Here is a 26,872-nt window from a genome sequence, read left to right as displayed (position 1 = left end):
CTTGGAATTCAAGACCAACTTTGCCCATGTAGCGAGACCCTGTCTCTACAAAAAAAATAAAAAAAAAATTAATCGGGCATGCTTTTGCATGCCTCTAGTCCCACCTACTTGGGAGGCTGAGGTGGGAAGATTGAGCCCTGAAGGTGGAGGTTGCAGTAAGCCATGATTGCACCACTGCACTCCAGCCTGGGAGATAAAGTGAGACACTGTCTCAAAAAAAAAAAAAAAATGCATACCTTAATTTAAAGAAATATTATTGCTAAAAAATGCTAACAATCATCTGAGCCTTCAAAGAGTCATACTCTTTTTGCTGTGGAAGTTCTTGCCTTGATGTGGATGGCTGCTGACTGATCAGGGTGGTGATTTCTGAAGGGCAAAGTAGCTGTGGCAATGTTTTGAAATAAGTCCACAGTGAAGTTTACCACATTGGTTGCCTCTTTCTTTTGTGAAAGATTTCTCTGTAGCATGTGTTGCTGTTTGACAGCATTTTACCTACAGTAGAATTTCTTTCAAAATTGGAGGCAATCTTTTCAAACTCTGCTGCTGTTTTATCAACTGAGTTTATGGAATATTCCAAATTTTGTCATTCCAACGACATTCACGGCCTGTTCACTAGGGGTACATTCCATCTCAAGTACATTCTTTGCTCATCTGTAAGAAGCAACTTCTCATTGTTAAAATTTTACCATGTGATTGCAGCAATTTAGTTACATCCTCAGGCTCCACTTCTCATTCTAGTTCTCCTGTTATTTTTACCACATCTACAGTTACATTCTGCATTGAAGTCCTGAACCCCTCAACATCATTAATAAGGATTGGAATCCACTTCTTCCAGATTCACATTAATGTTGATATTTTGACCTTCTCTCATGAATCATGAATATTCTTAGTGACATCTAGAATGGTAAATCCTTTTTAGAAGGTTTTCAAATTACTTCACCCAGATCCACCAGCGGAATCACTGCCTATGCAGCTATAGTCTTATTAATTTTTTTTTTTTTTTTTGAGACACAGTCTCACTCTGTTGCCCAGGCTGGATGGAGTGCAGTGGCGTGATCTTGGCTAACTGCAAGCTCTGCCTTCTGGGTTCACTCCATTCTCCTGCCTCAGCCTCCCGAGTAGCTGGGAGTACAGGTGCCCACCACCATGCCCGGCTAATTTTTTGTATTTTTAGTAGAGACGGGGTTTCACCGTGTTAGCCAGGATGGTCTCGATCTCCTGACCTCGTGATCCACCGCCTTGGCCTCCCAAAGTGCTGGGATTACAGGTGTGAGCCACTGCACCCGGCTTTAAATATATTTCTTAAATAACAAAACTCTAAAGCCAAATTTACTATTTGATCCATGAGCTGCAGAACGGATGTTAGCAAGCATGAAAACAACATTATTGTCCTTGTACATCTCCATCAGAGCTCTTGAGTGACTAGCTGCATTGTCAATGAGTAGTAACATTTTGAATGGAATCTTTTTTTTTTTGAGCAGTAGATCTGAACAATGGGCTTAAAATATTCAGTTAAGTCATGCTGTAAACTGATGTGCTGTCATCCAGGCTTTGTTGTTCCATTTATAAAACACAGGCAAAGTATATTTAGTATCATTTTTAAGGGCCCTAGTATTTTTGGAATGGCAAATGAGCATTGGCTTCAACTTAAAGACACCGATAACTAGAGAATCAGCCTGTCCTTTGAAGCTTTGAAACCAGGCATTGACTTTTCCTCTTGAGCTATGGAAATCCTAGATGACATAGTCCACTATAAAGGTGTTTCATCTACATTGAAAATGTGTTGTTTAGTGTAGCTAGCTTCATCATTAATTTTAGTTGGATCTTCTAGATAACTTGCTGCAGCTTCTACAACAGCACTTTCAGCTTCACCTTGTACTTAGATGTTATGGAGATGACATCTGTCCTTAAACCTCATGAACTAACCTCTGCTGCCTTGAGACTTTTCTTCTGCAGTTTTTCCACCTCTCTCAGCCTTCAAGGAATTGAAGAGGGTTAGGGCCTTGCCCTGGATTTGGTGTTAGCTCTTAAGGGAAAGTTGTGGCTGCTTTGATCTTCTATCTGGACCACTCAAACTTTCTTCATAGCAACAAGAAGTTTGTTTTACTTTCTTATCATTCCTGCGTTCACTGTAGGGGCACTTTTAATTTCCTTCAACAACTTTTCCTTTGCACTCACAACTTGACTGGCACATAAAGCCTGGATTTCAGCTTAACTTGGTTTTTGACATTCTTTCCTCACTAAACTTAATAATTTCTAGCTTTTGATTTTTTTTTTTTTTTTGAGACAGAATCTCCCTCTGTTGCCCAGGCTGGGTGCAGTGGTGTGATCTTGGCTCACTGCAACCCCTGCCTCCTGGGTTCAAGCGATTCTCCTGCCTCAGTCTCTTGTCTCAGATACTCCCAGATACAGAGTATCTGGGATTACAGGTACTCGGCACCATGCCCACCTAATTTTTGTATTTTTAGTAGCAATGGGGTTTTGCCATGTTGGCCAGGCTGGTCTCAGACTCCTGACCTCGGGTGATCTGCCCACGTTGGTCTCCCAAAGTGCTGCAATTAGGTGAGAGATATGCAACTCTTCTTTTCATTTCAGCACTTACAGGCCATCATAGGGTTATTCACTGGCCTAATTTTAATACTGTGGTATCTCAGAGAATAGGGAGGCAGAGGAGAGGGAAAGAGGCAGGGGAACTGCCAGTTGGTGGGGCAGTCACAACACACACATTGAAGCTTAATAAAGTGAAGCACAATAAAATGAAGGCTGTCTGTACTTAAATTTTCCTTCTCCACAAAATATTTCCCTAAGGGGTGTGCGTATGTGAAAGATGGGCACTGGGGAGGAAAAGAGGAGAGAGAATATTGAGTTATTGCAGGATCAACTTTGTTCCATGAACTTTGTAGGGGCTTTTACTTACTTACCCTTGCTGCCATTCACCAGCAAATCTCAGTTTCCAGAAGATTGAGAATTAATACAGTTTTGAGGACTGGCCCTGATAAGGCAAATGTTTGAGGGTGAAAGAAACTCAGAGATGTTTGAGGCAATCACGTGCAACAGCTGGACTAGGTGCCTGGCAGTAGAAAGGTCACAAGGACTTAGGTGAGATGGCATTATGCAATAGGAGATCTGACTGTATGTAACAGGGCACCTACTAAGTAGCAGGGATACTAACAACATAACCTGCTGCCAGGAAAGAGAATGAGCAGGACGTCAGGGGAGAAAGCCCTTGAAGCAGCAGAGTGGTTCAGGGTAAATACTCCTCATCACTGGAAGGATCAGGAGACCAAAAGCCAGCTGCCAGGGATAGAAGATTAACCTTAACAGATTAAGCCAGTACTAGAAGCAGGTAAAGGAGACAGGGAAGGGCTACAAGAATGCTTACATTTGACCTAGCACTTCGGCCTAACTGGCAGCAAAGATTCAAAGTGGGGTACTCACTGACTTTGAGACTTGAGAGGCTCACTGAATATGCATTCTCTCAAGATGGCAGAAGAGAGGGGCCTGACTTTATTCTGGCTTCTGTTAACTGGTTCTGTAGCTAAACTAAGCCTGTTAGAAGAGCTGGTCTTCAGATAAGCAACAGTAGGAGAAAGTCAGCTTGGCTGTGAGGTGTTGTCAGGTATTGTAATTTATTCATAACAAATACATTGATTTTTCATGACCAATGACTAACTAAAGAGGTCTGTATTGTTGGAATTATAGAGATTTAAGGTGTCTTTCAGATGTAAGCCATGTCTTTTCTGGGTAGTGGGAACAACAATCAATGAGGAAAGTGAAAACAGCATCAGTGGGCACCATCAGAGGCTATAATTTTTTTTTGTACTGATACAAACATATCTTTTAAAAATGATTAAGTATATGAAAGTATCTAGAAAGGATAAGATAAGAAATATGAGCTCACAAAGGGGGAATAAAAACGTAGAACAGCCGAAAGGGTCCCTCAGTTTCAGTACGAGTATGAGAATAGGACACTCTAAAACACTTTAGAAATCTCTAAATACTCAGAGATTTCTTTGTTTTGGATTGTATTTTTCTTTTTTTAAAGCTAAAGGTGAAATGCTGTCGTATTACAATTTTGTTTACTGGAAGCAAAATTGACCAAAAGAAACTGTCCTTAAACTGAAGTTTAAAATTGGAACCTCATGAAAAGACAGTCTTTATAAATGATCGAGTTGGCATGTCAGGGTAAAAGACAGGAATGTAAGATTAGGCAAACCAGAATTTTCTCTGCTGTGATTGCCCTTGCTCTTGAGAGCTCGTTCTTTCTCTTTGACTATTAGCCCATGGCAGTTGACTCAACTAGGGAGGTCAGCTTCTCAGCCGCCCAAGTCTCAGGAAGAAAAGACAGAAACACGTAACCTGAAATGACACAGCCGCTGATGCAGCTTGTTGCTCTGCTTGCTTATATTTTGAAGTACATCATGTGAGCTGAATTGCAAAGAATAGCATTCGACAGGGTGAAGGGTTGCATACACTGAAGAGAAGGCAAGATTCTTGGTGAGGCAAAAGTCTGAAGGACAAGTGCCTTTAGCATCAACTTAAAGTCTTACTGTATAATATGACCTCAACAAAATTGGACAGTGCTGCATAGTCAAGAGAGGGATAGCCAACTGAAAGAACTGATTTAGTGGTATTGCCATCTAGCTAGCTTACTTAGGAATTATTTCTGATGCCTCTAATTTCAGTAAAGCAGGACTAATTCCTTTATCCACATTTCCATCTATATCTTTGTTGGATGTTTGGGGATGGAACAGTCCAATAGTAAAAGGGAAGTAGATTCTTATGTGGCCTCAGGGAAACATTATGTATTAGTATGGGACTGGATAACTAGTTATCTAATATCTAGTGACTTTATATATTTAAGCATAAATTTAACAATCATTAATACTGATTTAAGCGACTGATTTTGTCTATCAAATGACATTTTGGAGGTAGGTAAGAAAAAAAAAAAACTAAAAATAATCCTGCCTGGCTAATACAGTCCTTTTGTTGTTGTTGTTGTTGTTTTAAGACAAGGTCTCATTCTGTTGCCCAGACTGGAGTACAGTGGTGTGTTTATAGCTCACCACAGCCTTGAACTCCTGGGCTCAAACAATGCTCTTGCCTTGAGGTAGGTAGGACTACAGGTACACCACGATGCCCAGCTTTTTTTTTTTTGGTAGAGACAAAGATCTCACTATGTGGCTCAGGCTGGTCTCACACTTCTGACCTCAATCAATCTTCCCTCCTTGGTTTCCCAAAGTGTCGAGAATACAGGCATGAGCCACCATGCTCAGCCAACACAGTACTTAACACAGTATTTTGCCTATAGAAATTTCTCAAGAAATACTCATTTAAACTGTAGCTCAATTTCCTCATTTTCCAAATGAATGTAATAATTTCCTCTATATAATACAGTGCTTCTGCTTTCACAAAATGAGTTTAATATATGTAAAACCATTTTGAAAAATGAAATGAAACATTTTTATTAATATGTTCCTATTGAGTTTAACATTTATCCCATGCCTGCTGTGTAACAAGTGCTCTGCTCATCTGTTTACTAGAATGGTGTGGATATGGTCTCTACTTAAAAGAAAAATAATCTTTTTCTCTTTAATTTACTTTGTCCCTATTGAAGTTTTCATTACCCCATTGATTTAAACTACTGACACGTAGATTGAAGCTTGTATACTTTGAACTTATCTTGCATTTTTCTTTGCTTCAAACTTTTGGTTCTCAGATTGGTTTTTAATCTCTGATTGGGCTGGGACCAGGTCATAATCACATGCGAGTTTCCTTCAAACTGCGTCTCCTCTAAGATTCTGCAATGCGCCCTAGGAGTGCTACACCAATCCTATAAATTACTGCAATATGAGTGGCTGTCATTTCCAGGTGCGTTTCCTTCAGGTGTGTTTGAGGGTGGTCAACATAATAGAGATCCTCATTCCTGATAGATCCTTGTTTCATGGTTAGAATGCACTTCACCTTCATCATGTACTATGGTATCAATCATTAATTGCTATCATAGGAAATCTATTTATTCTTTGCCAGCACCATTAGAAAGACTTCATAAACCAGGTAAAAGTGCTTTCTCTTAAGCAGAAATTTTAAATGATGTTTTGTAGCATAAAGTGACAATATGTATATTTAAAAATTTTCTAACCCCCAAATTCATTAGTTTCACCAAGTGCTTCCAGCCTCCATCTTAATCCTTTTCTTCTTTAACTTTAGACCCCAGATTAACTTCTCCAGAGCTCCCTACAATGTATCTTGTTTCTTGAGGGGGGAAAATAAACCCCCACCAAATTCCTGTAAAGGATACTTAATAAATAGTCATTACATTCCTTCAATAACTTTACCGTTAAGCTTCTGTTGAGTTTGTGGCTAACATTTCAAAAATAATCTCAACTTTTTCTTCTTATTGCTGCTGAGTTGGGTGTGTCTTTCATTGTGGCTAGATGAGGGACATAAAATCAGTGGTAAAGCCACAAATAACCAGAGAAATTTGATAATATGAAATAGGAATACAATCATATTTTCTTTGTTTATGATTAAAATTTAGGAATCCCTATTTAAATAATCTCTACTTATGAAGAGCAAGAATGTTTGCCTTTTGCACTATGAAAATTTTATTTTAAAGATTATTCTGTTAAAGTTTTCTGTTTTAAAGTTTAGCTATATAGTTTTTGTTTTAAGAGTTTATAATTCTTGTTCTTGGGGGGAAAAGAGTTAGTATTAAAAAATTTGTTTATATTAAATATGTCCTTTTTGCATGTGACCAAAATCATTGGTTCCTAGGTATGTTTTGCACCTGTTCATGTCCTATGATTTTAGTTTTCCATTCCACATCTTTGAATTGTCACTGATTTCAAATTCCTATCTCCAAAACAATATAATGACCATTCTCTGTTAGTCTATCTTCAAAACATTCCCACTTGATCCTATATTTTATCAGCCTTCACATTTCACTGAAAATATCCCCTAAATGAACCACAGAGGATTCTGCGCTAAATGCCCAGGACCACAGTTTGGGAATCATTACCCTATGTGACTGATTTCTCCCCAAACAAACACTTTGATCATTTAAAAATGATGGCCCTTGCCGAGAGTACTAATGAGCAAACTCGTGCTTTGTAGTTTATACACAATGGAGGATTAAAAATGGGCTCAGAATTGGACTCCCTCTCTAGTCTTCCAAGGGGAACATTAGTGAGAGAGTTATTTTTAAAAAATTAATCCTATTTTGGCAGCTTCCTTTGATTTGAATATAAAATGGTGTTAAGTAGGTGACCAGTGAAATGACTTTCTCTTTTCTTTGTAGATGTCTGTAAACAGTGGAAATATGAAAATGTTTCTGTGGGCTTTCTAGAGCCAAGGATCTAATGGCCCCTCACCCGCTAATAACAGCCAAGAGGTTATTTTGCAGCTCCTTCCACTTAGTGTCTAGAAAGAAGATAAATATAGAGTTAAATAATAGCATGAATTTTTTTTTTTTCTGATATGGTGCTAAAGCAAATGTAAGCATTTCACTAGTTGACTATTTCTTGGGGAAGACTCATTTGTCTGTGTAAAATGCCTTCAAAGACCAAGAGGAAGCCAAGGCCACAGGGAATTAGAGAAAGGCTAGAGTCCCCACTTTCCTTTGCCTTCTCCTTTAACCCCGAATATGTTTACAGCCCTTAGAAGGTGCATTAGGGAGTGAGTCTTCAATCTGAAGCCTTAAGAGCAGAAGGGTATGGCCTCTACTTTAAAAAGGTATTGTTCGGATAAAGAATTCAGGGGTTCTTTTGATGATAATACTAGCTAACATCATTGAGCACTTATTTCACACTGCCCTTGAAGTCACTTCAGAAGTATTAATCCATTTGATCGCCCCACAGCTCTAGGAAATAGGAGCTATTATTGTCTCCATCTTGTAGATGAGAAGACTGAGACACAGAGACGTTAAACGACTTGCCCTAAGCCACAAAGATGAGTGGTGCATGCAGTCTTTGAATCTACTAGTTGCTACCATTGTAATTTTGCAAAATTATTCTCTGCTGAATCATACTTATAATTCTTTTTGTATTCCACTTATATTGAAGGATCTGATGGGGAAGTGGGACTTTTCATGATGTAAACTGATGGGTGAGAGCTCTCATTTATCCAGTTAGGTGTGAGAATAGCCTGGTCGCTTTCTCTTTCTTTCAACCTTTTGAAAAAAAAGTTTCCTTTTAAAATGATACATTACATTGTAATCAATATTTATGTTTATTAAAGTTATACATGAAGTTAACACATTAGTCTAGAAAGCTTTTGATTCAACATAGCATTTCTCTGACTTCTCTACCTGCCTATTCATCAGTTCCCCTTCCTAGAGGCAACTGCCTTCAACAGCTTTGTTTTTGTTGTTTCTTTTTTGTATTAAGCTTCTTTTCTTTTTAAATATTACTCATATACTGTTTACCCTGATTTATCTGTTCTAGGCATTATGCACTTTCTGTTACTGTAGTTTAATATCTCGTTTACACCTCACAGCTTCTTCCCTTCCCTCTATTGTTTCATCATAGTTTTTCACAATTTTTAGTTCAATTACTAATTGACATTATTGTTATTTTCTAAATTTTTCCAACTATGTCAATAATTATATAAACATAAATTTCTTTGTATTCAATTTTCTTGGATGGAGTGATTGCCTTCATTTTAATTTTACTTATATTTTATCATAACTATAGCTATTTTTCCAAAAATATCAACAAAATTGCCAAATTCCTATCTTTTTGCCAAACACTGAATTATTAAATAATGTAGTTCCTCCTTTTAAAAAATTCCTTCCCATCATTCTCCATCTGCTTGCTTAATACATCTTGAACTAAAGGCTCTGTTGGTCTAACACACAGTGCAGAACACGGAACTCCTTGTTGCCATGTTCCTATGTTCCTGTGTTCCTCTGCCTTATTTTTTTGTCTTTTATTATTATTATTATTTGTCTCCCAGGCTAGAGTGCAATGGTGTGATCTCAGCTCACTGCAACCTCTACCTCCCAGGTTCAAGCTATTCTCTTGCCTCAGCCTCCCAAGCAGCTGGGATTACAGGTGTGTGCCACCACGCCCGGCTAATTTTTTTTTTGTATCTTTAGTAGAGACGGGGTTTCATCATATTGGCCAGACTGTTCTCAAACCCCTGACCTTGTGATCCACCTGCCTCGGCCTCCCAAAGTGCTGGGATTACAGGCATGAGCCACCGTGCCTGGCCCCTGTGCCTTATTTCTAATGATTTTTTTCCGTTGGTCAAGTCCTTCATTTTGCCTAAACACTTCCCCTAGTTGCTTCCAAGCAAGAATATAGTGGAAATAAACACATTTAGTCCTTCCATATCAGGAAATGTCTTTACTTAATGCTATCATTTGATTGATAATTTAACAGATTATTTAATTATAAGTGGACAATATTTTCTCCTCAAATTTTGAAAGCATTCTTCTAGCCTCCAGTCAGTTTTAGAAGAGTCCAATACAATTCTGATTACCAACTTTTTGTTGTAAGTGATTATTCCCCCTTCCTCTCTCTCACACATACACTGTTTTTGGAAGATTTTACAATCTTTTCTTAGCCCCAGTGTTCTGTAACTATATGGTCCTTCTTGTTCATTTATTGTACAGGGCACTTGGTAGGCTCTTTCAGTCAGAGGCTCATATCGTAAAATTTGGAGACGTTCTCTTGTACTTTATGTTAAATTCTTTTTCCAGCTATTAAAAAAAATTGTTCTTTTGGATTTTTCTATTAGGCGGATGTTGAACTTCCTACTTTGTTCTCTGATCTTTTCTTTCTTTCTTTCTTTCTTTCTTTCTTTCTTTCTTTCTTTCTTTCCTTCCTTCCTTCCTTCCTTCCTTCCTTCCTTCCTTCCTTCTTCCTTTTTTTGGAGACAGGATCTCATTCCTCATTGCAACCTCCGCCTCCCAGGTTTAAGAGACTCTCATGCCTCAGCCTCCCAAATAGCTGGGATTGCAGGCACGGGCCACTACACCTAGCTAATTTTTTATTTTTAGTTAGGATGGGGTTTCAGCATGTTGACCAGGCTGGTGTCGAACTCCTGACCTCAAGTGATCCACCCACCTCAGCCTCCCAAAGTGCTGGGATTACAGGCGTGAGCCACTGCACCTGGCCTTGATCTTTTCTTTCTACTCGTGTCTTCGCTTTTCCTGATATTTTGGGGTTACTTATTTTTTCCTCCAGAAATTTACTGGATTTAAAAAATATATTTATATTTTTACTTTCCTAATGCCATTCTCATTTATTATTATTTCTGTTTTTATGAGTCCTATATATTTTCTTATTTTAATTATAGTGCTAATAGTTTTTGTTCGTTTGTTACCATCTGTTTCTTGTATTATTTCTGCTTACTTTGGGTTTCTGTTTGCTTATTTTGATATTCTTATTTCATTTCACAACTTTTTGTAAAGATTGCAAGCTTCATGAGGACAGAGGGTGTTTTATTCATCACTTGAAACAGTACATTGTACATATTATTCAATGTTATTATTCATACAATAAATATTTCCTTAATTATTAGCTGTAAGTTAGTAAGTAGTTAATTTATAATAACTCATACCTGCCTTTTCACATTTTTAAAAGAGGCATTTAAAATGCTGGTTAAAATTTCCTTGTATTTGGAGCAGGGGCACCGGACTTCTTGACTGACAGTCTTCTCTAAATCAATCACATTATGAAGCTGACTTTTCATTGGGGGTATCCAAATTTTAGTGTCTGCAGGACCTGGGAGTCATTCACTTCTGCTAGAGAAGACTCCTCCAATCTTCTGAATGAAGGGATGTATTTTTGCCTCTGACATATCTGGGAAATTGACTGAGGATGGGGGCTAAAAGTCTTATTGCTAATGAGGTAGATTTTAATCCCCTAGTTTGCAGTCTCACATTCACCTCTTCCCTCTGCAATGCCAAGTGAACTTGAGTCTAGACTCTAGAAGCTTCCTTGTTTAATCTTGTCTCATGAAGGTCTGGGAGCTGTCAGCTGACTATTTGCAATGGGTGAGTAAGCCTGGGAGTCTAGCCTTTCTGAATGATGGCTGTTGTAGGCAGTCTTGACCGTATCTTCCTGGTACCAGGCACTACCAAGTGATCAGCCTCTTGGATATTCTGTAGCGAAAGGTAAATTTGTTAACTTCTTTGTCATTAATACCTTCATCCCCACAACTGCAAAGGCAGGTTCTAACTTCTTTTATTTTACAAAGTCATTACAGTGCTTTCATACACCTTTTATCTTCGAAAAGTTTCTGAGACATATTATTCTCTTTTGCTCACATTCCCATTCTCTGTGAGTTTGTAAACATAACATATTTTGATTATTTTACTGTGATATCAATAGGATCTTAATAGGTAGGGGAGATTAAGATAGATGATCAATTCACGACTTTCAACTAGAAATCTATCCTAACATCTTTGCCTCAGCTAATACAATATCTATAACAGATCAATAACTGAACATTGTTTTCCAGTTTCAGGATTCAACAAATAAAAATTCATAACTACTTTTGAATGGATAGAGTGGTAAACACATACCTTTAGTCTACTCATCTCCCTGATTTCCAAAATATTGCTATCATTATTTCACCTTAGATAATGTTCTAAATGTTTATAAAAATACCTTATCTGAAATATGATTAAAATAGAAAATAGGCACTTGATTATATGTAAAATAACAGAGTAAAAGTGTCATAAATATTATTCCATATCTTAATCTGCAAACAATACAATGTAAATGATGGTGAGCTAACAGGTATTTGTTGAATATCCACTTTGATAGGCAGTAGGTACAGCATTTGAAAGCTTTGGGGACAGAATGCATGGGGTTTTTAATCAGATGAGTCTGGGCTAACCAATAGACTCTGACTCTTACAAACTTTGCAACATTTTCCCACTTGCCTTAGATTCATCATCGATGGAGCAGAGGCAATGATCATAACTACCTCATAGCACTGATGGAACATGGTACTTGTTAGACACTATTGGCTCTAGAACAAAATAACCTCTGTTTGAATCCCACCTGTTACTTAATAGCTAATCTCAGTCTAGCTCAACTTCCTTCAGCGCTGAATTTAGGTGATGTAGAGGAATAGATTTTGGTCTTTGAGTTGGTGAGATAATAAGATTTAGATTTAGATAATGAGACTTTTTACATTAGGCTAATGCTAGAACAGGACAAGACCTGGGAATTATAGGAGGGAAAGATGTAGTTTGTGTGATGCAAATTATTGAAGGTCAGAGGTGAGATTGGGATAGGCAGAATTTGAAGACGATCTTAAGATTCCTACCTCCTGGTGAACCTGCCCCGTATACTCCCATCTCGTGTGTTTGAAGGTTTTTCTAATAAAATGCTTTCAAATGTCTTAGAAGAAAATGGTTAGAATTTCTTTTCAAGGAAAGAAATAAATCATTTCAAAAGAGCTTATAGAAGCATGAAAGAATTTCATAAATACATTGGCTTAATGATAATTATCAATTTACTAGAATGTATTTACCCATTTACTAGAATATCAGCTGAAAGATAATACAGTTGGTATAGGGAAGATCATAATTATGAAGGCTTACCAAGTGCTCTACGGCATATATGTGTTAATTTTTAAATTCCTTTTGCAATCCTATGAGGTGTAAGTACTATACCATGTCATATTTTGAGAAAATAGAAGTACCAAGAGGTTAAATAATTCAGAGGATAAATGATAATAGAATATAAGACAGTCTAAAACAATAATACATGTAAGTTTAATTCTATTAGAAGCAGAAATGTATCTATATATTCTTATCTACATCTATCTATCTAGCTAGCTAGCTATCTTTTTGAGATGGAGTTTTGCTCCTGTCGCCAGGCTGGAGTGCAGTGGCGTGATCTCAGCTCACAGCAACCTCTGCCTCCCGGGTTCAAGCGATTCTCCTGCCTCAGCCTCCTGAATAGCTGGGACTACAGGTGCGCGTCACCATGCCTAGCTGATTTTTGTATTTTTAGTAGAGATGGAGTTTCACCATGTTGGCCAGGATGGTCTCCATCTTTTCACCTCATGATCTGCCCACCTGGGCCTCCCAAAGTGCTGGGATTACAGGCGTGAGCCATCACACCTGGCCCACCTATCTATATTATTATTTTTTCTCCAAGAAACATTTCCAATCAAAAGGTCAGGTTTTTTTCTTTAGAAGAGGAACATAAGCCCCAAGTATTATATATGCGATACAGGTCAAGGAACTAGTATCCAAAGTAGGATCAGTTATTTCAATTAAAGACTCATTGTGGGGGGGGGGGTCATTTTGAAAATTCAATCCTATTTCAGTAAGAGCAGATGTCAAAGCTCCAAAGAGAAATTATGGAAGTCCACCTGGAAAAGGCTTGCGACTGACTTGGTTCATATTTTAAAAAGAATGATGAATATGTTTCTAACAAGGTATCTTAGGGTAAAGCTATTGAAGTTTGTGATGAATTCAAATAAATAATAGGTCACATGTATAAAGAGGTACTATATAAAGGTTGAAAGGCCAATTCCAATACAGTGTTATACACTATGCTAAGTATTGCAGATTTAAAGATGAATAAAACATGCCCCTTGCCCTCAAGAGTCCCTTGATAGGACATCTGCTTTTATTCATTTTCAAGAAATTAGTTGTATGTGATTCTTACTGTTATAACCTTGGGATGTGACAAGTTGTGAGAGAAATGATTTATCAGGGAACTTTGATAGCTAAATCATACCACAGCAATCAGATTAATGAGTTTTGGATCAATCTAGTCATTCTTTTTTCTATTTTCACCAGAAACTCCTGAGTGAACTCCCAATTTAGCTTCAAATACAAATTTTTCAACTATACTGATTCACCTCTTCTTTGACTAGTTCTCTTTTAGAATACATCTAAGTAAGTGGTGCTAACCTGGAGGTAAACGAAGGACCCATCATTTATAAAAATGTGCTGCCTTGAAGAATTTTTTGACAGAAAAAAATGGCAGACTTTCTCTTATAAACCGTATGTTCTTACATTTCTGATATCTGGAATCAACAGCTTGCCAGAAACATTTCCAATCAAAAGCCAGACTAACCCATAAAGGTGTCCAAAGAAGTCTGTTCTGATTACTGAAGATGTTGAACTAGTCTTGACTTCAAACAGTAGATATTTCTACACTTTAGTGGTATATGACAGCTCTATTCATTCCACAATGTCAAATTCTTTGGTTTTGGCCATTGGGTATTTATTCACTTCTGGCTAGGGAAGCAGAGAAGCCTAATTTGATTCTGGAGCCAAAAGTTTTTAGGCCCTGTTCCTTTGGAACTTGGACTGGAGAATGTTGGCACTGTATAAAGACTAGGACAGATCAAGTAGTCACACATAACTAACTGACTCAACAGAGCATATTCAGAGAGAAAGATCATGCCTACACATTGGATAACCATTCTCCAAGGCAGAATGACAACACCCTGAATTCAATCACCCCTAAATAAACACACAAGGAAAGCACGGCTTTAACATACCTTCCGGCACAGCTCTCCAATGCTGCCTGATTGGTTTTAGTGCCATAGGCCAGGCTGCAGATGCAGCCATTACTGTTGTTCTTACTTATGTCTGTCTGCTGTCTGCTAACAAGCATTCATATGCTTTGGATCATTAAAGTCACAACCTCCTATGCCAATCTATTCCTCTCCACGGGTTTGCTGTAAATTAGAAAGAGAGATGCTATTTCTGTTTCTTTTTCTTTCCATTAAGACCTCCAGTCAGGGTTATTTCTGAGGTCTGAGTATCCTAGCTTGTACCCTTGCCCTCATTGAACATATAAATTGTGTTCCCATTAAGTTTGTTCTTTTTGCCTGATTTAGTTCCCTTGCTGTTGCATGTGCCTTTTTAATGCAAGGCAAATGATTTGTGCTGGAACTGCAACAGACAAAAGTGCTGTAACTTAAGCTGCTTCCTGATGCCACTGCTATCTATGAGAGGTCTGCTGTACTTACACTCATGGTAAATATCTTCTGACAGACTCCAGGTGGTCAGGATTTTCACAATCCAACCCATTTCAGTGTTAGCACTTGTCATGTGGGGCTCTGTGAATTCTTGCCTTTCATCTTACTGTTGGTGGCAGGTCGCATACATTTGGACATACCTGTACAAGGCCACATGTGTCCACAGGTATAATCGAAGGTGGAGAAATACAAGTTTCTCTTTCAGGGAAGCACAGAGGACAGATACTGTACAAAGAAAAAAAGAAAAAAAATTGTCACTTGTAGTATTATGCAGGCTGCCCATCTAAACCCATCATTGCCTGGCACCTACACACTAAGGGCAAGAATCCAGCCAACTTGTGAGTGGGCACCATGCCATTTGAGCAGATGGGCATGGAAGTCGGCAGCCAGTAGACCATGTATGTGCATCAACGGTGGGTGTTGAGGGCACGATTCCCAGAGGAGAATGTCCTAACAGCTGTCTGGCCTGAGCCAACATACTTACGACCAAGGAAAAGTGCCATCCTTCAATCCTGCTGAGTTGGATTAACCTTCAGAACTAAATCTGCTTTTTCGGCAGCAGAAGGTGAGTTTAGGGTCTCTGAAAACCTCAAAGAATAAGTGAAGAAAGGAAACTGGGAGGATACAATTATTCGCCATTGACTAAAGATACTAATGACATTCAATATGCTTATTTTAAATCTTTGACTGAGAAGCTGTTAATTCTTGAAAGAATGATATAATTGTTCAAAGCTTGGTTTCCCACAATGCTGTTACAAGTGACCTTTCAACATAGGCAGACCATTTTCAGTGAGTTAACACTTTTCCACCTTTGCATTAAGAAATAGTGATGTATGAAGAAAGTTGTCAGTATACTACTGACAGCTGACCATGGCTAGATATCTTTGTCAAACTTGACATATCATGGATTAAATTAGAACTATCGTGGATCAGAGCTTTCACAAAAGAGAATTTCTTCTTCAGTGATGGAACATACACTTGAAGAAGTAAGAAGTAAACTTCCTATTTCAACAAAAGCCTTTCTGGGCAATGAAAGAAACATTTTTATTTGAGACTGAAAATAAAGCCTGATTCTAATTTGTTAAGAATTTCTAGACAGTTAAACATCATTAAATTAGATAGACATTGTTTCTGCCGAACATAGCCAAATGGTGATTTGACAGTGATTTGTTTTATTTGGTTAGGAATAGGTAGATAATTTTAACATTCAGATCCTTCATTATTTTCTCTGTTGCTTTCTTATGAGGTATTTTTGTGGTAGTTCTTGGTATTGTTTTCTGTTGTCTTAAATCTTTTTATTTTAAATATAACATACGACTTTAGTTGTGGAGAAAATATCAGTTTGGTTCAAGATTACCCACCTACGTTTTCTTAATCTACTCCCTAAACTATTTCGTTTTGTTTATATCAAGAGGGTAAGTGCTTATACTATTGGGAGTGAAAGATTAACAAGTTATTTTATCTGCTAATGGTGGGAACTATAGCTTTGGCCTTGATGAATTATATAATGTCTTAGATCTAATACCATTAGTAATATTATGAGTAGAATAAAATGTTTATATGTCTATTTTGGCCCTGAGTTTCTCATTATATCAATTTAGAAATTCATGGCTAAAAAAAAATAGGTGATTCTACAGAGAAAAACCAAGAAAATTATATTACTTAGGCATCTCTGAGTTTCTTGGGTCTGCTGGTTCTTATCTCAAAAGCCAATTTGAAGGCTAAAATTGTGGTATGTCCAGGTTACATGTGAACGACCCTGCTCTGTTTGAGAAAACTGTCAGAGAGAAACGATCTAGTGAAAATATGCAAAAAAGATAGAGGAGAGCTAAAGGGAATGGTATTCAGCAATAAGCAAGAAAATGTATTATCTATAACTAATTTTTATTTAAATAGTAAGGTCACGACGCAGTTTGATTTTCTTTGTGGAACATGTGTTCCGGACTAAATAAAGCAGAGAATTATTAAGGAGTTAGAATCATTTTAGCAAACGCTTCCCTTTGGCTATCTGGGATATAGGAAAATGTGGTTGAAGCTGACTTTAACTCAGCTAGACTTGGAATGAGAGGCTGGTGGGCACTGCAGGTGACACAGATGTTTATAAAAAAAAATCCACATATTTTTTTAAAAGCTGATAAACTTTTATTTGTCCTCAAGAAGGTTTTTGAATCATTTTCTTTCATTTTGTGCCGGGGATAAAAAAGAAAATAAGAGAGTGTCAGATTTCTGACTGACAATAATATACAATCAAAACAGGCTTAGGGAAGAGCCCCCCTCCCAAAAAACAAGAGAGAATATTTGCTTCTGGATGTCCACTTTGGCAATTGAATGATATTATGGGCAGATGGAGGAAAGTGGAATTGTGAAACAATTTACTTATCATACATTAATAAGGAACAAAACAGAAAAATTGAATCTTTCTTTGGTTTATGACATTGGCTCCCACTAGTATTATGAAAAGGTGCATTTAGGTAGTGTTAGAATAATTGTGGGACATGGATAAATTTTACACGTGTTCACAAATAGTTAAAATTAGAAGATTAACTGTAAAGAAAAAAAAAGCTTCACTAACTTTCCTTAATTTCTGATTGTAATAGCTTTAAGAAATAGAATTTGGCAAAACAAATGAAGATTTGAATGTAAGAATTGGGATACACCAAAAAAACTTTTGAGAAACTATAGAGATAAAAACTAAACTTAACCACAGATTTATTTCTGCTTTTCATCCAAGTATTCAGGGACGTTGCTAATGGGAGGTACGCCGCAGAAACGTACATGTCTGTGAAAATCTTGGAACAAACTAATGCTTTTCTTCAAGTGATTTTATTTCAATTCTAAGCCACAAGATATAAACTTTCATCAAAAATGGTAATCTATTTAAAATCAGAGCTATGTGGAATGTTTCATGTTTATGTATAACTTTCATAGTAGACCCTCCTACACAAGGAAAATAATATGCCCAAATTCTGTTATTTTTACAGTATGTAATATATCACATACTAATCCCACCCATCGCTTCATATCCTTTAAATAGATAAAAATGAAAAAGGAATGGAAGAGAAAATGAAGACACTTTGAAAAACTGACTTTTTAATTCCTCTTTTTGGAGAAAAAGATATCTGAAAAACTTAATTATGATCCATATCCTAATAAGAACAAAGAGGAATTTGAAGGAAAATGTGCATTATATATTCAGAATACTATGTTTTTCCATTTAGCTTTGCACAATTAGAAAGCTAAATACCTGGGGAGGGGAAGAACAGAAGTAGAAAGGGAGAGAGTGGTGGGTGGTGATAAATAAGGAAAAACACAGATTTTCAGTAATACTAGGTTCAAAATAACCCAAGTCAGAAGAATTTTATATTTCAAGTTTTTTCAATGGTAGTTACAAATCATTCCTATTTGCAGGACGTGATAATTAAATAGGAAATAGCGCCATTGAAAACAAGATTGCCCAAACGCAGTAAAAGATCAGGTCGGAATTTTTTCTCCCCAAAAGAAGAGTTACCATCAGTTCAAATATTTATTAGGAAAACTCAGTTGCTTAATATGCAGAATATTGTAATAAAAATAATTTAAGACATAATTATGCCACCTTGAATGAAACTCTTAATAAACAGGTCAGAGAAACAGAATTGTCAGGGCCCCTTTTCTTTTTCTAAAATATTGCAAGTAAATTAAGCGGTAGAAATTCACAAAATTTTTCAAATGGGAATTTTAGCATGATATTGAAACCAACATTCCATCATTTATAAATATAAGAACTAGCAAAATAAACAAGGCTGTGAACATTTAATTATGCAATAGACATATATACATGTTCTCTTCTGTTTAGAGGGGGGACCTATATACAATATAAAAACATTTGGAAACAAAATTAAAGAGACATGCATAAACATAATACATTAAAGCTTCTCAGAAGCTTTACAGAAATGCTTCTGTTTTTGAGAGAAAATAATTTATTGAAATAAAGTTGTATCAAGCTACTGCTAATATTATTCTTCTATTCAAGTTTTCAAAATTCAATAATTAATGAACAATTCTAGCAAAAGCGAAAAGATTTGAAGATCAAATGTTGGAACCCTCCTTTGTCAGCATTCTGAAACTTAATCTCAGCAACTTGAAGAATAAAATGTAGGGTTTTGATATCAGATACATTTTAAAAGTTCTGAGATTGTTGAGGAAGAATTTAAACTACTGTTTAAAATGAAATTCTCTCTGCAATACTGGTAGTAGAGATTTTATAACACAAACAAACAAGTATATTTTGATCACCTACTATTAGAAATTACTGACATGTGGATGTACTAAATGTGAAATGTTTTCTGGATATAAATAAATGGTTCATAAGGACATCTAATGTTTTAAGCTGGAATATTTGTCAAGAGCATGTCCCATAATAATTTGTAAAATTGTCAGATAATAATAAGCTATTAATCAAGGTCTATATAAGTACTATAACATTTTCTGTTATTTATACTATGGCTTAGGAGAGACTTTTTTCTCTTCAAACTTACTTGATGAGATTTTGGTTGACCCAAGTTTTCTTTATAATTATTATTTCAGTTAAGTATATTATGTAAAGACAACCTGAAATATCCTAATTTTTCCTGATATCCATGCAAAACAAGCCATTTTGGATCCAGAATTTCCTAAGTCATAAGTCTCAGCCAACATAATCTGGTTTGGAGTGATCACATATTTCTTGGTCTAATGCTTTACTGAGAACAACATTAAAGCAAAAGACGGGTGATGAAAGCTCTCTTTTTTCAACATCTTCATAACCTGGTTGAAAATGATAGATTGGCTAGTTTATTGATTTAGGAATGATCAGCAATATTGCTTCCCCTAAAGGAGTATTAAGATGATTCACAACAAATTTGAACCTGATTTCTACCATCCTGTATAAATGTGTACAAATTCATAAGTCGGACTCTAAATTCTACCTTAGAAATATCCTTTTATGCACACGGAGGCTCTCAACTTTGTAGTTCCCCAAGAATGTAGTGACTGCCTACACACACACACACATACATACACACACACTTATATTGCTGGAGAAACAATAAAGTGTCATAGTTGAGCTTATTCTTAGATCTAGGTTAAAATACCACCTGTGCCTTTCATTAGCTATGGATTTTCAAAGTTACTTAAACTGTATTTACACTTCGATACTTATAAAAATGGTTAATATTATTAACCTTTTAAGGTTTCGGTGAGAATTAAACATGCTAATAAATGAAAACCGTAGAGAACCATGCCTGGCAGACAATAAGTACTCAATAAATGTTAGCATACAATATTATCTTGTATAAATTTCTCAATTTGCATTCTTATTTGTACCATGGACTCAACGGGCCCCTTTAAGGGTGAAATAAGTATGTGCCCAGTTTCTATTTTGAGTCTTCTTATTTAAATTTGTTTCCCAAACTTCAGTCATTCACTTGCTATGTTTGTGAGTTTTTTCCATATTTTGTACCATAAATTACTTATTTAATTATATTATTTAAACTTAAATCGCTTTATTTTAAAATAAAATATATTCATATCACTAGTAAATGGTTTTGGTGTGACACATTTTTCTATGAAACCTTAGGATTTTATAAATCATTACGATGAAAACACTCATCAGCTAAAATAATCTCTCATGCTCTTAATAGTATGTACACCACACATTTCCAAACATTGCCTTAAATAAAAGCTTTCTATAGGTGACTGGAAGGGAATATTTAGAGGCAAGTGGGTCTGTATGCCTTTAAGAATTTAGTAGTGGTCAGATGAAAGAGGGCATGGAGTTAGCCATAGAAGAAATGGTGCGACTGACACAGTTAAAGGCCAAGTGCCCACTCATCAATATTGTGGAGACATTTACTTGCTACTTCTCTAACACTTAAAACTTGAGATTCTTTACTTTCCAGGAGAATTGCTTTTGCCCTAAGAATGGGAATCTAGTTGGGTTTTAAGGAAATAGAACAGGAAGACTCCGTCCGTCTTGGAACTCTTCCACTCTTGAAAGTTAAATATACGACCTATGTATGAAATTTTCAGTGGAGAGTATAAATCTTAGTATAATGAGTAGTAATTAAGAGTAGTACATTCTAAATGTATAGCAAGATAAAATAAATTTCTGTTTTTAAAGAGGTTTAGATACCAAATGCATATATTCTTCCACTCCTGAGAGGAAGCTGAAATATCAGTGGATGATTAATAAGTGTGAATTCTGGGTTTCTACGATCACTCGCATTAACTAAGTATTCTGCCCTCAGTCTCCTTTGCATAAGATCTTTCATTTAGACGTTAATTGAGCATCAACTATGGGTAACATATTTAAGGTAATGCCAGCAGCTGTAAAATCCTGTAAAATAGATGAAGATTCCAAAAAATAGAAGCTTATTTCTCACTTATGTAAGTTAGATGGAAGTTTTCTGCAGGAACTCCCTCTGCAACTTTTCTCTTAAGTATAAAATTACTCCACAATAAAAATTTACTAAAGAACACAAAGTGAGTTTTACTGGCCTATGTATGGTTTTCCCCACATGGTGATTCAGAGCCCAAACTCCTTCCATCTTGCATCTTCATCCCTCCGTAGGGCCTTGTTCATTGTTTTCCCAGCCAGGGTATGAGGAAAGAGAGGACATGGAGGGGAAACACTCCCTGGTTAATAGCCTCAGCCAGGGAGTGGCTGGCATTGTTTCTGCTCACATCCCTTGATCTGAACTAGTCACATGGCCACTTCTAACTGCAAGGCAGGCTGAGAAACGTAGCATCTAGAAAAGAGGATACAATTTTGGTGAACGGCCATACCCTTCACCATATAGCCGTTTACACCATCCATCCACCTCTCCAACGGACACAGCCTAAAGTCCCATCCAGTTACAGCATCAAGCTCAAATTTCAGAATCTCTGGTGATAAACAGCTCTCTCCGTAAAGTCCAGGTTTTGCGGAAGGGGTGGGGAGACAGCCCAGGTAAGTGATTTAGAACTTGAGATATAAGCTCTCTGTCCCACTTTCCCCACCACGTCCAATAGACAACAATGGAGCAAGAACTTGGTACCTGGGAAAAACAAACAAAAATCTTTCTCATTTGTCAAAGGAAAAATAGGTAAACAGCCAACAGTCACTGGACCAAAACAATAATTAAATCCTACTGGCCAGTCTCTGTGAGACAACTTCCCTCAAAGTCGAGACAGTCCCCGGCTCTCCTTTCTGAAATTCCCCATGGCCACTGTTCTCCAGGGTTTCTGGCCCTGCTTTCTGGAGTCTCTTCCTTCTCAATTATCTTTCATAGGCCACCTGTGAAGCGAACATTGGGGAAAATTATCTCCTTAGAGTTTTACTTTCTTCATAACCCAGTTTTCATAGAGCAAATGTGGGGTTCCAGGTTGTATAGAGTTGTGGATTTTTTTAGGCCAGGTTTCTGATTTTTTTTTTTTTTTTGGTAAAACAATTCTCTCAAAATCTTCACAGACATTGATCTAATTCCTTCAGTCAGTTGTATGTGCCAGTAGCCAGAACCAAAAACAATAAAGTCCTTTCCTAGACATAGTACTCAGGTCTGCTTTATTTCTTTAATTTCTTAACACTTCTCTCTCTCTCTCTCTCTTTTTCTCTTTCTCTCTCTCTCTCATCCTCCTCATGCCCCTTCTTCCCTCCTTCTCTCTCTCCAAGTAAATATGAAACAATATTAATGAGAGTTTCTGATTAAATTATAAAACAGCATAAGATTTTATTATAAATTCTCTTTCTCTTTATGTTTTATTGTAGAATCTGTCTATTATGCTTCTTCAGGAAAAAGAACATTAAGATTTATTTTAATTTGTTCTAAAAGCACATAAAAAAGTGATTTTTGAGTATTTAAACACATCTGGTTAATAATAGAAGACATGAGACTTAATAGAATGTTGATCCTGAAAAAACTGAGCTCACATCATCAACAAAAAAACATTTCAATACGAAATATTTTGTCCTAGTTACAAATCACCTTGAAACATAGAGGTGTGAAACAATGTTTTTATCATGCTTAGAGTCTGGCCAAAAATTCAGATGAAGCACACAGGAATAGCTTGTTTCTACCCCACAATATATTTGAGTTCTCTTCTTGGACGTTTGAAGGTTGGGGGAAACTCAATGGCCAAAAGGCAATCATTAGGAGTTCTTTTTTCTAATTTTTATTTTTTTTAGAGTGGAGTCTCACTCTGTTGCCCAGGCTGGAGTGCAGTTGTGTGATCATAGCTTACTGCAGCCTCAAAATCCTGGCTTAAGTGATTCTCCCACTTGAGCCTCTGGGGTAGCTAGGGACTGACTATAGGTGTGTGCCACCATGCCTAGCTAATTAAAAAAATTTTTTTTTGTAGAGTTGGAGTCTCACTATGTTGCCCAGGCTAGGACTCTTTTTAAATTTAATGTTCTATTTTTAATTATTAGGGGTACATAATGGGTATATATATGTATGAGGTAGTGTAATGTTTTAACACACGTCTACAATGTATAATAATCAAATCAGGGTAATTGGGGTATTCACTAACCCGAGCATTTATCATTTCTTATTTCACATGTTCTCACTCATTTGGGGGAGCTATAAAACAATTGATCTCATAGAGACAGGGAATAGAATGATGATTACCAGAGCCTGGGAAGGGTAGAGGACTTCTTTATACTCACAAGCTTGGTGGTTGGTGCTGGCCGTCTGCTGGAACCTCAGCCTTTCTATCAATCAGAAACCTATAAGGCTTTCCTTGTGCTCACTCTGTGGGTGTTATTTGGGTTTCCTCCAACATATTTTCCAAGAGTGAGGGTTCTCAGAGGACACAGGAGAATGTATGACATTTTCGTGTTCCAATCTTTGAAGTCATAGAGTGGAACTTCTGCTGTACTTTTTGATTGAAGCAGGCATAAGGTCTGCCCAGGTTCACATGAGAGAACACAGACTTCAACATTTGAAGAAAGGGGTGTCAAGGTTCCATGGTAAGAAGAGAATTGGGTTTGAGATGCACTTGCAGCCAGCCATCTTTGAGTACATATTTTATTTAAATTAGTCAATGTCCAAAACATTTACTTCTCATTTTATATCTACTTAATTCACATGCTTGAATAACACTGAATAGGTTATTTTATGTGTATTCTTACTAAACTCTATCAAGAAAAATTATGTAATAATATCCAACGTCAATATATTTGCAGATATCCCGACACAGAAGGAATCATTCACAGCATATCTTGAAAGATGTCATTCCTCCATTGGAACAACTGGTAAGTGTTTAAGTCATTATATTCTTCATCTACTGATACAAAATAAATTACCACAAAACTCAGCAACTTAGAACAGCATAGGTTATTATCTCATTTTTCTGTGAGTCAGGAATCGGGGCATCACTTAGTAGACGGATCTAGCTTGGAGTCTCTCAAAACGTTGCAACAAAAGTGTCAGCCAGAATTGGGATCTCATCTGAAGGCTTGACTGGGGAAGGTCTGCTTTCAAGTTCACTTATGTGGTTGTTGGCTGGGTTCAGGTCTTCCAGGAATGTTGGCCAAAGGCTGCCCTTATTTCCTTGCCACATAGATTTCTCCAAAATAACAGCTTGCTTTTTCAAAGCATCCAAGATGAGGAGGCAAGAGGGAGAGTTTGCTAGCAAGATGGAAGTCAAAATCTCTTGTAACCTAATTATAAAAGCAATACGCCATCAGCTTTGCCACATTATTTTGGTTAAAAGTAAGTCATTAAGTCTAGTTCACACAAGGGGAGAGGATTACATAAAGATGTGAATAATAGGAACCAGAGACTACAGGGGGCTTATTGTAAATGTTGATAGTTTTTTTGTTATTGTTGCTGTTGTCTTCAAAAAATATTAATAGACTCAACATCCATAAGAATGGCACTTTTTTCCATGTTTTTGTGTATTGTTATATCCTAGTGACTAAAAGAGTACCTGAAATATTATAAATAACATGAATGAATAAAGTATTATATATATATCTTAAAAACACATAAGACCAACCTTTCTGATATGTTCTGATACTTCTTTCTTTTAATGACCTATTTTTTGATAAATACAATGTGCTTTTCCTCCATACTCATTCAACTTGTCTTTCCTGCTACATTTCATATTGGTCAATATGCTTCCAGTCTTATTGGCTTACAGGATACTGCCCTATGATGACTGTATTCCTGTCTATCTCTAGCTATTTCATCCCTGTTATCTTTGGGATGTCCCGTCCTTAGCACCAAAAATAATTTCTTTTTTTGCTTCAGTGTTCCTGTTTTCTATTGCTTTTCATGTTCCAGATCCCACATCCCCACTCCAGCTATTTCTCCTTATTCTGCTTTACTTTAGGATAAGAATTTCTCAAAAGAATTATCTACCTTTGCTGTTTCCAATTTCTGCTCTCCCTTTGTCTCTTGAACCAACTCTATTTAGGCTTTTATCTCAATCATTCACCTCTTATCCAGGTCACTGATTGCCTCCAAGTTGTTAAATCCATCAATAACTTCTCAGTTCTCTCTTCAGTAGGTCTATCTGAGCATTTAACCCAATTGATAGCTCTCTTCTTGAATCAATTGCCTATTGGGTACAATGCTCACTATTTGGGTAGTGGGTACACTAGAAGCCCCACTCCCACCATTATGCAGTATATCCATGTAACAAGTAAGCACATATATCCTCTGAATCTAAATTTTTTTTATTAAAAAGAAACATTTTCCTCACATGACTACCAGTAAACCACTTTCTCATGGCTCTCCAATTAGCTGGAGAGCCACCTCTTTTCAATCCTCTTTACTGGTCCCTCTTCATTTTGGAGCTCAGTTTTTACTTTTTATTTTTTCTCTCTATAGTAATTTCCTAGGGCATCTCATTCAGTGTTGTAGCTTTAGAACATGTAACACTAGCCACTTCTAAATTTCTATTTCCAGCATGGACCACAGCTTTGAACTTCAGTACTATAAATTCTAGCATTTTTACACACAATTCTAATATACATCCTAAACTTAGTATATCTGAAACTGATCCCGATTTTTGCCCAAACCCGTTCTCCACTTCACAAGTCTTCTCCATTTCACAAGATGCTAACTTCATTCCTCCAGGTGCTTCAGTCAAAACACTAAAAGTCATCTTCCCTTGTTTCTGTTGTTAACATAAATGAACACCAAAGAACCCAGTTTGCTCTGTCTTCAAAATATACCCAGAATCAGTTCATTTCTCACCACCATTACTATCATCTGTCACCCAGTTTATTGAAATAGTCTCCCTGTTTACCCACTTTCGCTTTCTACTGTTTATTTTCAACACAACAACGAGAGTGATCCTGTTAAAATGTAAATTAGATTTTGTTTCTTATCTTAGTCAGTCTGTTACTAAAACAGATACCACAAACAAGGCGGCTTTTAAACAACAGAAATTTCTCATAGGTCTAGAGGCTGGAAGTCCAAGATCAGCATTCCATTCTGGTCAGGATCTGGCGAGGGCCCTCTTCTGGGATGCAAACAGCTGACTTCTCCTTGTATCCTCATATGGCAAAAAGAGGGCAAGAGAACTGGGATCCCTTTTAAAAAGGCGTTAATCCTATTCATGAGAGCTCCACCTTTATGACCTAATTACCTCCTAATAACATTACATTGGAGTTTAGGATTTCAACATATGAATTTTAAGGGGAAACAAACATTCCGTCCATCTCACATCACTCCTTGACTCAAAATCCTCCCTGGCTTTTGGTCTACCCCAGGTAAAAGCTAAGAAACATCCAATGGTTCGCTAGGCCCTAGAAGACTCATCGACCTCCCCAGCCTCACCTCTCCCTTTCTTCTCCTGTCTCCTTCTGCTCCAATGAAGGTGATACCTCTTCCTCTGCAGGGCCATTCCACCTGCTTTTGCCTCTATCTCTTACAAAATAATTTATTTTGTGCCCAGA

At 36.9% G+C, this 26,872-nt stretch overlaps 1 protein-coding gene across 1 annotated transcript in view; it reads left to right on the top strand.

The window, feature by feature from the left end:
• ARHGAP15 (Rho GTPase activating protein 15) overlaps nt 1-26,872 on the top strand; it is a 638,539-nt gene that overhangs the window by 50,818 nt on the left and 560,849 nt on the right. Inside the window, exon 3 of the mRNA XM_030801219.1 lies at nt 24,149-24,217. Within this exon, the coding sequence (XP_030657079.1) occupies nt 24,149-24,217 (69 nt within the window). The remainder of the gene's footprint in view (nt 1-24,148; nt 24,218-26,872) is intronic.

This window comes from Nomascus leucogenys, chromosome 20 (genome assembly GCF_006542625.1).
Source record: "Nomascus leucogenys isolate Asia chromosome 20, Asia_NLE_v1, whole genome shotgun sequence".
Taxonomy (NCBI): Eukaryota; Metazoa; Chordata; class Mammalia; order Primates; family Hylobatidae; genus Nomascus; species Nomascus leucogenys.
Note: the sequence above shows the minus strand (reverse complement) of the source record. Positions and strands in the feature narration are given on the sequence as shown.